This window comes from Haemaphysalis longicornis, unplaced genomic scaffold (genome assembly GCF_048455015.1).
Source record: "Haemaphysalis longicornis isolate Haplotype H1 unplaced genomic scaffold, Haemaphysalis longicornis Haplotype H1 scaffold_3, whole genome shotgun sequence".
NCBI lineage: Eukaryota > Metazoa > Arthropoda > Arachnida > Ixodida > Ixodidae > Haemaphysalis > Haemaphysalis longicornis.
In genome coordinates, this window is record NW_027526335.1 from 62,250,414 (window position 1) to 62,263,788 (window position 13,375).

General features: G+C 46.6%; 2 protein-coding genes across 2 annotated transcripts; both read left to right on the forward strand.

The window, feature by feature from the left end:
• Positions 1 to 1,918: 1,918 nt before the first annotated feature.
• LOC144174520 (tyrosyl-DNA phosphodiesterase 1-like) lies at positions 1,919 to 5,280 on the forward strand. Its single transcript, XM_077703265.1, has 2 exons — positions 1,919 to 3,140; positions 4,161 to 5,280. Exons 1-2 carry the CDS (start codon positions 2,074 to 2,076, stop codon positions 4,927 to 4,929), a joined length of 1,836 nt encoding a protein of 611 aa, XP_077559391.1. The 5' UTR covers positions 1,919 to 2,073; the 3' UTR covers positions 4,930 to 5,280.
• Positions 5,281 to 9,250: 3,970 nt separating this feature from the next.
• Positions 9,251 to 12,772, forward strand: Rplp0 (ribosomal protein LP0). The gene is made up of 4 exons (XM_077703267.1): positions 9,251 to 9,374; positions 10,044 to 10,656; positions 11,475 to 11,693; positions 12,516 to 12,772. The coding sequence occupies exons 2-4, from the start codon at positions 10,084 to 10,086 to the stop codon at positions 12,684 to 12,686; spliced, it is 963 nt and encodes a 320-aa protein (XP_077559393.1). The 5' UTR covers positions 9,251 to 9,374; positions 10,044 to 10,083; the 3' UTR covers positions 12,687 to 12,772.
• Positions 12,773 to 13,375: the final 603 nt, after the last annotated feature.

Sequence of the window (13,375 nt, forward strand, 5' to 3'; positions counted from 1 at the left end):
TGGCATAAAAACGATTTAAATTCGGAGCTAATTTTTTAAGGATGTGGTCACAGCTAGTATTTAATGAATTATATGCGATGAGCCTTTGCTTGATTGATAGTATGGTTAATTTACGCGAGTGCCGTGGTAAACACATGACGCTAGCAGGCTAACACTGACGCTAACACTGCCAGAACAAAGACCAAACGGCCAGTGCGTCATTGACAGACGTCTGTCATTTCTAGCAGACGACAGGCAATCAGCTGGACGACCGTTGGTAAAATGCCCCAAGGAGTTTACTTACCTCGGTCTCGTACTGGTCGTACGCTGGGAAGGTAAAGCGAAATATTGCCAATAAAACTATCTACGCGCTCAGACAGTCCCGCGGTGAACGTCTGTTCTGTAAATGCGCCGCTTTCTTTCTTGCTCAGGGAGACGTCACATGCAGATCGGTGACGCAGAGGAAAAAAAATTGCGTCACGCGCAACAGGAAGGCGCTTCCGAGAAGCGCGCTTCTCCGGTATCGGGAGCGCAGGCTAACGGCGACGGTGTCGGCACCTGGCTAGTTTCGTTCTTCGCTTCTCCATACTCCTGCCAGATTATCTCTTTCTGTGTGTGTTTTTGCGTTTGCTGAACACGTGCAAAACGTATATGTTTGGTGAAGTCAAGGATAGCGTGCGCAGTCACACCGCTTGAGGTTCGTTTGATCATGGTCGTTATCTCGTTATGTGCAGCTAGTATCTAAATAATGGTATATGGATATGTGTATATTTATTAACTTGAAGTTATAAACTCGCCCAAGTGCATCGAGTTTGGGACGGGTTCTCGGCAAATCAAAATAATGTAAGGTGCATATACCCCAATAAACAGCTAGTGGGTCCGGTGAGAATTAAGTGTTTGTGGGGCAACAGTAATTAATAAAAATTCATCAATGTGCTTTTTTTTTTTACGGCGAAATTTTGGGGACATCAAAAGAGCTTAGGATCGAGTGGGAGCGACGAAAGAGGCACCAATGTATGCGCGTTCTTTTTTTTTTTTTTTTAGGAGGGGGAGGATCAAAGAAAGATATATATGCATTTGTTCGTTAATGGACCGTCTCCATGGGAGAATAAAATTCCCGCATTTGCACACATGTACAGTGTTTCTGTGTGAACTGACTCGGAGCATACGGTTTCCCGGCGTATTAAAAATGGCTAAGTGAGCATTCTGGTCAGCATATTTTTCACGGGCGATCCTGCAGGGAGAGATGAGTTTATGTATGTTGATAATATCTTGTATGAAGATTGGATCAACTTGACTGAATTTATAGTCATATAGAACACAATTAATCACCGATCTTTTCACTTATTGTTTGGCACAACGGCTCGCTTGAATGTTCTCAAACGTGCGTGGCTGTCGTATTTTGTGGCGTATGTTTTTGCTGTGAAAATTTAAACAGTCGGATTGCCCTCGATTTTTTTTTTTTTTTTTCATTCTGTACAAAACCTAGTCGACGAGAGCAGGAAGTCTTTCTCTGGTTTTTACATGTATCCGCAAAGGGAAAATATTTTTCTGGCGTGTTTTTCTCCCATAGGCGCAAAAATGCTTTAATCAATTGCTGAAAAAATCGTGTAGTAATGCCACCTGTGTCATTTTTTAAACAAAATAAACCGAAAATGGACACGTTCGAGCAAAGTTTATTTATGGTCTGAAAATGAAAATTGTTTAAAAGACGCTCATTTGTTGTAGCAGAAAAAACGGACACGCAGATTTTATCCCTTTATCGAAACTCTTTGATGGAAGGGAGTTTAGTAGTTCCCTCTTCCCCAACTAGGCTACCAAGCCCCCCCCCGTAGTTTCATTCATTTCAGTAGTTCAGTAGTAGCAGACGCCATGAGTAGGCGTATCAAGCCGTAGCCGACCATAGCCGTAGTCGTTTGTTTGCCCGCGTTTTCGCGTTGTCCCAGTTGGCCCGCAATTTGTTCAATTTTTGTTGGGTGCTGCGGAGTTCTGGGTGTACTCGTGGCGCGCCTCTTCAGAGCTATGCCAACCAACCGCAGCCTATGATTTTTCTTGGTGTAATCGGTGTAATACCCGAAGGTGCGCAGCTGCAGTATGAGTGATTCCGATGCAACGGTCGACTCGGATGAGCTGCCTTTTCTGCCGGAGAAACGTCAGCCAAGTGCCCCGGCGACGAGCTCTCATGGGCCGCCGAAGCGCAGGAAGTTAATTGAACGACCCAGCAGGATACACGAGATATCGGACTCTAGCAGCGGCAGTGAAGAAGATAGCGCTCGAAGCAAACCTTCGACGCGCGCTCCTGAAACGCAACTGCCTGTTCACAGTGCGCCCGCCGGCGTTGAAAACCTCCCGGCAAAGAAAAAGCCCGTAACGAATGTGAAGCCTAGCAACGCCGTTAGAAAAGCACCTAACCAAGTAAAGCGCGAAGCCGGCGCTGTTGCGAGCGCAGGCGTTGCCGATTCGGACGACCGTCCGCTATGTCCATACGGGAGCGACTGCTATCGCAAGAATCCCGACCACCAGCGGGACTACAGGCACAACGGCGAGAGCCCGAAGTCGTCGTGCTACAACGACGCGTTGTTCAGCCTCTATTACACGACTGTTGAGGGAATTCCGGCCCGCTTCAATACAGCTCAGATCACCCGGTCGGTACGAGACCTTCTGTCGCCCAAAATGGGCGAGTTAACTCGCTCGGCCCAGTTCAACTACTGCTTTGACATACCGTGGCTGGTGGAGCAGTACCCAGCCGAGTTTCGGAACATGCCTCTGCTTGTCGTGCACGGCGAACAGCGTGAGGCCAAGAGGGAGCTGGAGGCCTCGGCTGCCGAGTTCAAGCACGTCTCGTTCGCGCAGGCTAAGTTGGAGATCGTGTACGGCACGCACCACACCAAGATGATGCTGCTGCTGTACAAAGCGGGACTGCGGGTCGTCATACACACGGCCAACATGGTCTCTTCTGACTGGGCTCAAAAGACTCAGGCCATCTGGGTCGGCCCACTCTGTCCGCGCCTCGCCTCCGGTTCGCAGGGCGGCGACTCGGAAACCAGATTTCGAGCCGACCTGCTGGACTACCTCGAAGCGTACAGGGAACCGCACATCAACGAGTGGTGCCACTACATAAGAAACCACGACTTCTCGGCAGTCAAGGTTTTCCTTGTTGGGTGCGCACTCTCTCCGGTCTCACTGAAATGCCCGTGATATGGTACCAGTACACATACTAGCATACAGCTCATTGTTGAACAATGATTGTCTTTTTATTTTAACTGGGACTGGTGTTTTAGTGTGCTAAAATGTTTTTTTTAGGGACCAACTACACAATTTCAGATTCTTCATTGCAAATAGTCAAATTGGGCTAGAGCATTGCTAAACTGTAATGTCTAGAGATATGGACACAAACAGGCTGATAATGATGAGTCGAATGACTCTCGAGTTGGGAAGCGTAGAGGTAGGGTGGCTGTAGAGGGAAGACAGTGTGCATAGGCCTTACATTGGAGTGTTAACTGAAATGTGTCGGGTTGCTGGACTTGGTTCAAATCGCCATCACAGAGAAGGCTTACTTTGGTACCTGTGTTTTTACCAGATATTCTCCCAGACCGGTTCAACTAAAATTTGGGATACACTTACCCAATAGATCATAAAAATCAAGTGTTTGTGAAGGTTGGTGACACACAGAAAGGGGCATTGGGGAAGACCACAGGCATGACAAGCAAAAGAGTTGTCTGTCATGTTTGCTGGGATGCATAAACAATCGACTCCTTTTTTAGCACCGCTAAACTTCCTTTGATTCATGTATCATGTATGACCTACATTTCAAAACTGTTAAAAATGTAGTAACTACATTTTTTTTACACTGGATGCATCACTGCAGTAATTGTCAAATATTTTAATGTGTACATTCATGTCACCATATCCAATTAAGAGTGAGATATTTCATGACATTACTCGTCATCCACTTTCTCCCCTTAAACGAGAAATGAGATAAACTTCCACATCACCGAACATCACTCCTTTCTTAACGAAAACCTGCGTAACGTTTCCAGCGTTAGGTAACTATACTGCTCAGGTGTATGCAAAAGTGTGTCTTTGCTGTTACTTAGTTTATCTATAAACTTGAACAAGTAATGCTACAACTTGTTGCAGTCCTTGCCGTTCCTAGAAGCATTTTGTATGTCATGTTGCAGATCAGTGCCTGGCAGACACACGGGCCCAAAGAAGTCTTCGTTTGGACATCTGAGACTTCGTAACTTGCTCAGCCAACATGGGCCCAGCAAGGAATTGGTGTCCAATCATTGGCCCCTCATCGCTCAGTTCTCTAGCATCGGTTCTCTAGGCTCAAATGCAGAGGCTTGGTTGACAGGAGAGTTCCTCTGCAGCCTTGCGACAGTGAAGAACTCTGGACCGGCTGTGCAGTCAGTGCCACTGAAGCTTATATTCCCCACAGTCACCGACGTTCGCTGCAGCCTCGAAGGGTATCCCGCCGGGCAGTCATTGCCGTACAGCATACGAACCGCCGACAAGCAACGCTGGCTCGACAGCTACTTCCATCGTTGGAGGAGCGGACGTCTAGGCCGCACCACGGCGTCGCCTCACATCAAGTCTTACACGCGGTTGTCGCCCAGCGGAAAGCAGGCTGCCTGGCTGCTCATCACGAGTGCAAACCTATCAAAAGCGGCCTGGGGCGCGTTTGAAAAAAACGGGAGCCAACTAATGATCCGCTCGTATGAACTCGGAGTCCTGCTTCTTCCTTCCAAGTTTGGAGATGCGGCGACCTTTGTCGTGTCTGAAGAAGCTGGGGCGAAGAACGCCTTGTTTCTACCACTCCCCTTCGACGTGCCTCTAACGCCATACTCTCGAGAGGACGAACCTTGGACCTGGGATAGCCAGCACAAAGAGCTGCCAGATAGGTTTGGTAACATGTGGTGCCCACCGGCTGGCAGGCATGGCAAATAGGGCAGTGTGGTTAACCCCATTTCACCGCAATGTGGCTGACAGGCCATACTGTTTTAATTAAGCGTGTGGTAGTCATTGTAATTGTGCCTTGCGTCGTTTTGAGCCCCGTGATCCCATTTTTTGCGCTATTATGCTCGCATTGACGTAATTATTCAGTTCACTTTTTCGTAAGGGTAGAATACAGCGTTTTTTGTGATGTTAAGTTGTTATTTATTATATTTGAAATCTGTATGATGTGAAAGATGGGTTTGACCTCATAGTGTTATACATGTGAGGTGTGAATGAAAAATGATATGGTGTGATAGCCATGCCCGTGACTTATCCTTTTTATATAAATGTATTTTTATGCAAATGACACCTTAGATTCCTTTTTCCTAGATGCATAACTACATCTATTTCGTATCATAGGTGAAACAGTGTAGGAACCGAGATGAAAGAAGGGACATTTTAGACTATCATCTGTGCTTATTTTTTGCTGTCTGCAGTGTATAGGACAAACCATGTATTATGTCATAATTTGCTACATGCAAGTAAGTTTCACCAACATGTCATGTAATTTACTAGCTCAATTAACCTTTATTTAGTTAGATCTATTTCGTATGTTCTCACCCTCGTCGCAAGATGTTTGATATTGTTTGTTGCAATTTCTCAAGAAGTTGGGACATAGGGATATCAATTTTTTTGGACAAAATTAATTGATATTTCAATTTTGGCTATGCTCAATCATGAATTATGGTAGCTGCATTTAATTCACCGATCATGTGCACAGAGCTTGTGTTGGCCTGATTGTGTCAAACTTGTTCTTTTGCTGAGCAATGCTGAATACATAGATGTGACGTGCTTTCAAACATACCCAACATGATTTTTCATTTGCTGTTATCAAATTTTGCCCTTGTGCCACCTTTCCTGTTTCATAAAAGTAAAAAATATACATATTTTTTTCACGATTTCGTGTTCTTTCAATCGCACACGGTGTATTAATCCATTTTTCTGTGTGTACCCAAGCAGTGGTGAAACAAATCAAACCGTATTTGAAACACTATACGCAGCACCCAGTAAAAGCAACATTGCCTTGCTTTGAAGTGGTACTGCCAAGGAGCGAGTTACTACCTTCAATTGTTGGTTTTTCAGGCAACATTTCATACGTGGACCAAGACTGCACCAGGAATATGTTCCAGCTTGGCTCACCTTTCAACATTTTTTTTCATACTGCTTATATGCGGGCTATTTTCCAAACTGGTAATTGGTAGCTCACCAGGAGTTGACTACACATTTTGAGCTATACACCCTTGTGATTCAGCAAACCATTTTAGTTCATCTAAAGTATTTTGAAAAAAAAAAAAGCAGCGCAAAAGATAGGACGAAAAAAGGAACCACAAGCTACAGCGCCCATGGTTTGTGGTTCCTTTCTTCGTCCTGTCTTTTGCGCTGCTTTTCTTTGTATTACAATGTGCCAACTGGCCCATCAGCAAATCCTTTTGCAATTTATTTCTCTGCAGCGCCTGTGGTTTGTGGTTCCTTTCTTTGTTTTGTCTTTTGCGCTGTTTTTTTTTTTATTACAATGTACCAACTAGCCTGTCAGCAAACCCTTTTGTAGTCTAAAGTATGTGGAGTCCAAAACAAGAGCGAGGGCTCGAAAAAGCTGAAAACTTCTTGCTTTGCGCAGCTTACTTTCTTTGTTATTATTCTGGAAAAAATTACCAGCGCACCCATAGTAAATCCTGGTTTCGGTCCTGTGTCAGGAGTACATCAGGGCTAAACTTGCTCCAATTTGGAGCTGCAGAAGCGTTCCTCTCTTGATCCATAGTTATGTATCGACTGATGTAGTGATTGACCAATAGCTATGCTTACGCAATGAAAGTTGTTGGCAGCCTTTCACTAATGTGTCAATGACTTCATTTATAGACTCTGCTATGTAAAAAATTATTGTCAGGACTGGCGAAGTAGATCTTAACACAAAAATTGGGCATGCTTTTTCATTCGACACATCATAACAAGCCTATTCACACATTACAAAAGCTAACATCACATGATTAGAAACATACACCTGGCATCGAAAGTTTCCGGGACACGATTTCGGAAATGAAAGTCTGATGGCTCAGTATTTAATTTGCCTTCCTAAGCAAATCATCGCACTTCGAAGCATGATCACCATACCAATTTGCAGGAGCTTAGCCACTAGGAAACAGAGGAATTGGCTTCGATTTTCAAAATTGTGCCCAGGAAACGTTTGACACCGGGTGTACATTAGCTGGAATTGTCGGTGATGAATTCAGTTTTTTTTTCTCCTGTCTTTCAGGCAACGCAATCATCGGAAATTGTTGCCACAAAAGTCAGTTGTCAATAGTGCCCTGAATCAAATTTTGCTCCAGGATCGAACTCTTGTAAACGATAGTCAAATATATAACCACTTTCGTTACACTGGCGTGTGTGCGGTACGGACGGAAGTAGAAAATGTGCTCTGTTGTACCGGGATCCAACGCAACAGCTGGGTTATGCAATTTTGAGCCATGGTGAAAAACATTTTCTTACATATGTAGAACAGTGAAAACCGTATCAAAGAAACGAATGGTTGAACTAACGTATCAGGCTGCAAAATCAAGGCTGCTTGAAAAACGGGAAGAAATGTCTCTGTAGAACGATACTTGGTGCATCAAGTATGAGTATGGTACGTTTACCTAGACGATATTGTAAAACTATTTTCTTTCTTCCCACTCCCAGATAATCTGCGAACTGTCGGGGTAACCTGCTAACGATTGATCTGAGCCACTGATGTGCCTCGCATTTGATTTTTTAGGTGTTATTTGATTACTCTTTTTTGTAGCACTACGAATACCATACTACACTGAACTAGAATACCGTCTGTAATTTCATTGTAACCATACGAAGATCGGGGTTGCTCTGTGCTTTTGCACAGCTAGCGTTGCGCAGACTTATGACAGGAAAAACAAATGGTTGCTCCAACTTGCAGTGTTTGTCGTAAATGAGTAGGGGCTGGCGGGGAATGTGTTATTATTTTCAAACTGATTCGTTGATCACGCAGGTAGAGCACTGCACGGGCCCGGGCCGGCCCGAAAGCCCGGGCCCGACCTGGCCCGCGGGCCGGGCCGGGCCGCCCGAAGTCGATTATCGGCGGGACAGCGCCGGGCACGGGTTCAATGCCGCGGGCCCGGGCCGGGCTCGGGCTCGACGCCGTGTGCCCGGGCCGGGCTCGGGTTTGAATTCATAGGCACGGCCGTTAATAGGTCCGACGTGAAGTGTAGGAAAGAGCATCAAAATGAATATTCTTGGTTTATTGTTGCGCGCTTCTTGCTGTTATTTGTACGCATTGTTTTAAAAACGTGTTTTGCTAGGTTCGATGGTCACTATACTGCAATTTTAATGACATTTCTTGTACTGCATAAATATTTTATATTTTGATGTATAACATAACAAACATACGATTACAAGGAATGCCCAAGAGGGAAATGAATTAATTCAGATTTCCTGGAGCTTTGCACCTATGTCTATGTATGTACACGTGTGTTTTAGATGTCGCACCAATCAAAATGCGGCTGCCGTGGCCGGGAATCAAACTCGCGTGCCACAGAAACACCACCGCTTAACAATCACAGGAGGGGAAGTATTTCAACGCGCGTACATACTCGTTGATTCAAATGCGGATAAAAAATTTCAGCAATACCAACTTGTGTCCTAGACAACCACGTGAAGTTGCCAAGAGTCTAGTAATCAAAGGTGATGATGTCTCTCATGCAGGAATACGAGCTATTATTACGCCGATGTGGCGTGAACTGCAGACGGTGAAAGCTAAACTACGTGCACGTTTAAACCCTTATTTGTTGCGTTTCAGTTCATGACGTGCTTGTACAGACTATATGCTCCGTCTGATCGCCCGGAATATAATAAACAAAGTTGCTTCAGCGTCAAAGAACGGGCCTGGTCACACACGCGCGGGCCATCCCTCGGCCAAAAAATAAATTTCCGGGCCGGGCCGGGCCTGGGTTTGAGATGGCGGGCCCGGGCCGGGCTCGGGCCAGGCTCACTTATGAATGCCCGGGCCCGGGTTGGGCTCGGGCTTCGCGAAGCGGGCTCGGGCCGGGCTCGGGCCTTAAAATCAGGCCCGTGCAGTGCTCTACACGCAGCAGCAGAATTACGTGCGTCAAGTTTCGCGCCCCGCCATGCCTACAAACGCATGGGGGTCAAACAGCTGTTAGTGTAATAACTAATGTTATTAAAATCATTTATATTTTAGTAACATAGGGTTTTATAAAGTAAAAAAAATTACATCAGCTTTCTCTTACCCTAAATTATTGAAACGAATCGAAACCGGAATCACGTGAACTACACAGTCGACAGCCAAATCCAGAGCGAGCCGGAACATACTGTTCCTGCTTTTTCCGGTGTGCAACTTCCTTTCTTCTGCAAGATCGTTTTGAGTGTTTACGGTACGTAGTAGCGGTCTCTGTAATCCGTGTTAATCAGGCAATAAATTAATTGCTAATCACTGTTTGCAAGCGTAGACAAAGCTAAATCATTTGCCGTCATTTTGAGCTAACAAGAATGTAATTATACGTAGTAAATCCGATATTCTTTACATCGAAGCATACGGGTAGTAACGTGAGACGTGCTAAGTGTTTTGCCGCAACTCCGGAGCGGTGTTTCTTTTACTTTCATTCGCGCAAGAGAAGTATTCAGCTTTTTCAGACGTCGTTTATGTTTCATTCAATTTTCGCGTTTAGGCGATTGAGAAAACATGACAAAACTGCTTCCCTATGACCTGTTGCTGAACAGATGCGTCAGTCGCTAAGACGGAGTTAAATCAGTTTGTAACCGTTTTATTTATTCGTGCAGCGAAATTGGCTTTACATCCCCGCGGTCAAAACTTGCAGGCTGTTCGACTGATCGACTGGTTGGAAACGACGCAATGACAGCGTTCCGTGTCTCGTTTTGCGCTCGCTAGCCGGCGCGTCGCCGGATTGCCGTAGGACAACCTAGTACGAGCCCTAGATCAAAGCATACTGACGTTCAAGCATGAAACCGCGGCGCGTTTTGCCGAGTAGTGTGACGTCGTGTAACCCTCGCTGCTTTCGCGTCCTCCCCCCCTTTCTGCGCAGTCCTTAAACTCGCAAGAGACATCCTTGGCTCACTCTCAAGATGGTCAGGGAGGACAAGACCACCTGGAAGAGCAACTACTTCCTGCGGCTGGTGCAGCTGCTGGACGAGTTCCCCAAGTGCTTCATCGTGGGCGTGGACAATGTCGGCTCCAAGCAGATGCAGACGATCCGCGTCTCGCTGCGCAAGCACGCGGTGCTGCTCATGGGCAAGAACACCATGATCCGCAAGGCGATCCGGGGCCACCTGGACAACAACCCGGCGCTCGAGCGGCTGCTGCCGCACATCAAGGGCAACGTGGGCTTCGTCTTCACCAAGGAGGACCTCACGGAGGTGCGCGAGAAGATCATCGAGAACAAGGTCAAGGCCCCGGCCCGCGCCGGCGCCTTGGCCCCCCTGGACGTCATGATCCCGGCCCAGAACACGGGCCTGGGCCCCGAGAAGACCTCCTTCTTCCAGGCCCTGCAGATCCCCACCAAGATCTCCAAGGGCACGATCGAAATCCTCAACGAGATCCATCTGATCAAGAAGGACGACCGGGTCGGGGCTTCCGAGGCCACGCTGCTCAACATGTTGAACATCTCGCCCTTCTCGTACGGACTGAAGATCCTCCAGGTAACTGTGCTGGCCGTCATCCGGTCCTTGCTCGCATGATTCGTCACCTGTTGCTCATGCACCGTTAGGCCAAGCTGGGAGCATTTGTTTGTCTAGTTGGAAGCCTTGCTGCCTGTCATCTAAAAGTATCCTAAGAGTACCAGCCAAGCAAAACAGCTGTGGAAACTCTTCAACATTGCGCTGCCTCATCAAACTCTCCAGAATAGTTGGCTGTAGCTGTATGGCTGCCATTGCTCATTAGGGGCTTTGGTTGTAGACTGGTGTGTTGGCATACACACACAATCACATGACATAAGCTTATGCATTAAAAACGTCCATGTAAACTATAGTTGGCATGTGGGGTCTCAAGTTGAGTGTGCATAGGGACTTGGCATGGTCGTGTTGTTTTCCAAATTACGTATATTGGATTTTGTATATCATCTTCTCTTATGTTGTCTTTATGTTCTCTTATGTTGTCTTTATGGTCGTTACTGCCATGTAACGGTTTGCTGGGCCTCGTCAAGCTGCTGTTGCAGCTTTTAGCTCAGCAACTGCACACACACAAATGTATGGTAAATTTCATGTTGAAATAAAATTTCATGTTGAAGTCCGGTACCAGGCTCCCACTGTGAGGTACACCAGAACAGGCTTTTGCAGTAGCACACAGAGCTTCATCTGGTTTGTTTTCGAGGCATCTGATCGCTGGGAAAAAAAGTGTTGATTGGTCATGAACAATGTCTACTGGCAGTAACTGTGCTGCTGAAACTTATTTGCGTGTAGACGTGTGTTGGTGCAGAGATGCACTCGTTAATCTGCTGATGCTTGACCGTTTTGCGTAGGTGTACGACTCCGGCACGGTGTTCGCCCCCGACATCCTGGACATCACGCCGGAGGACCTGCGCTCTGCCTTTGTGGAGGGTGTCCGCAACGTGGCCTCGGTCTCGCTGGCCATCGGCTACCCGACCGTCGCCTCGGCACCGCACTCCATTGTCAACGGTCTCAAGAACCTTATTGCCATCGCCCTGGAGACGGACATCACCTTCAAGGAGGCTGAGATGGTCAGTTTGTCTGCGATTTCAGCGGTGGTGTACATTCGCGACTCGGGGGGTGTTAAAGCAGCGACCAAGTGCATGAAATAAGCGGGGCATTCGCTTAACTGTGTCTCGCATTTTGGCACCTTTGTTGTTTGGATGAGACTTTCAGTGCCAATGTGGGTGACTGCAGTATTTTTAATTTGTTCTTAGAATTAAGTTCTGCGAATCGTTTTGGCCTGTCAACATGCTGTTTTAGAATTTCCTACTTAAGGGGCAGATTTTTTACAGTACTGCGGGCCAGGAACTATACAGCCCAAGCAAAATGCTGCCACAAGGCAATGCGTCACGTAACATGCGGTACTAGGAAAAGCACTGGGGAAAACACATCTGGACTCTTTACAAAAATGAGTAATTAGAAGAAAAAAAAAAAGAAAAAGGATGTTTTCTTTAGAACGAGAACATTCCAACACCTCTTTGAAGTTTTTAGAGCTAAATACATTGGCACGAGGAATAGAATTTGAATCCTGTAGTTTTTCTTCCCCCCCCCCCCCCCCCCTTCCCCATATTCATGCAAAAATTCAAATTACATAAAATTTGTCTTCGCAAACTTAGATATTCAGGTTCTTCTCGCATCACAAAGCCTAACGCACCTTGGTAATCCCAATAACTTTTCTGAAAGGCAGCTGAAGTTGAGTAATATTTTTTTATAGCGTGTGTGTGAGCCTTTCTTTTGTTCCATTGAAGGCGCTTGCTCTCGGTCCACACAGGCTTGTTGCCAGCCCATCTAGGCGATGGTGGCGGTGTGGGGCGCATGTGTGGCTTACCGGTTGTGTGTGGTTGTTACAGGCCAAGGAGTACATGAAGGACCCGAGCAAGTTTGCCGCAGCAGCAGCAGCAGCACCAGCCGCAGGAGGTGGGGCCGCCGGGGCCAAGCCGGCAGAGGCTAAGAAGGAGGAAGCCAAGAAGGAGGAGTCTGAGGAAGAAGACGACGACATGGGCTTCGGACTCTTCGACTGAGCTCCCTCCGCCTCTGCCACGTGGCTGGCCGCCCACCGCGAAGCGGTGGCTTTTACCGGCCCCCAATAAAGCTACTTCCAGGAGAAGCTCCGCGTCCTCTCTGTGTTATTGCCAGCGTACTCAAGTTATTTCCCAGCGGGTGCTACGCTCTGTGGTTGCTTTCTGCATGCCGTACAGTATCAATCTCTCAAGGCAGCAAAATTAATTTGGCCTTGAAGCATTCACTGATGTGACTGCCAAGCTTTCCTCGATGTAGTTGCTTTACTTAGCTTAATTCCTACCAATTCTATCTTTTTGATGAGCCTTCCAAATTCTGTTGAGCTGTTCAGTGTGTCCAAGAGATACGAGTGTGGTGAAATCGTGCACTTCTGATGGTGCAGCCTTGAAACTGTTTCTTTGCCATTGGCAGCATGGATTGGTCCCATGGACGAAAGGTGCCCAGATAGTGTAGAAATTGAAGTATTGTGGCGCAGACAGGGCCTTTTTTCTTTTTTTAGATGAAAGCCGAGGGTGGGATGGTTTTGTAATGGGAGGTAGTGAAGAGTGCGGAAGAAGTCTAGTGCACTACACTCTGTGCTAGTTCTATTATTGCTTTACTGCGACCGTCTAATTTGATTTACTGCGACTAATCTAATTTGATTGTATTTGGTAGCATAACTGTTGGCAGTGAAATTCAGAGCACTTCAGTG

What these genes read in the sequence shown, in the direction of transcription:
- Rplp0 (XM_077703267.1), top strand. Translation starts at nt 10,084, where the DNA reads ATGGTCAGGGAGGACAAGACCACCTGGAAGAGCAACTACTTCCTGCGG. An exon ending in ACGGACTGAAGATCCTCCAG is followed by an intron (nt 10,657 to 11,474) that starts GTAACTGTGCTG and finishes CGTTTTGCGTAG; the next exon opens with GTGTACGACTCCGGCACGGT. An exon ending in CCTTCAAGGAGGCTGAGATG is followed by an intron (nt 11,694 to 12,515) that starts GTCAGTTTGTCT and finishes TGGTTGTTACAG; the next exon opens with GCCAAGGAGTACATGAAGGA.
- LOC144174520 (XM_077703265.1), top strand. Translation starts at nt 2,074, where the DNA reads ATGAGTGATTCCGATGCAACGGTCGACTCGGATGAGCTGCCTTTTCTG. An exon ending in GTCAAGGTTTTCCTTGTTGG is followed by an intron (nt 3,141 to 4,160) that starts GTGCGCACTCTC and finishes GTCATGTTGCAG; the next exon opens with ATCAGTGCCTGGCAGACACA.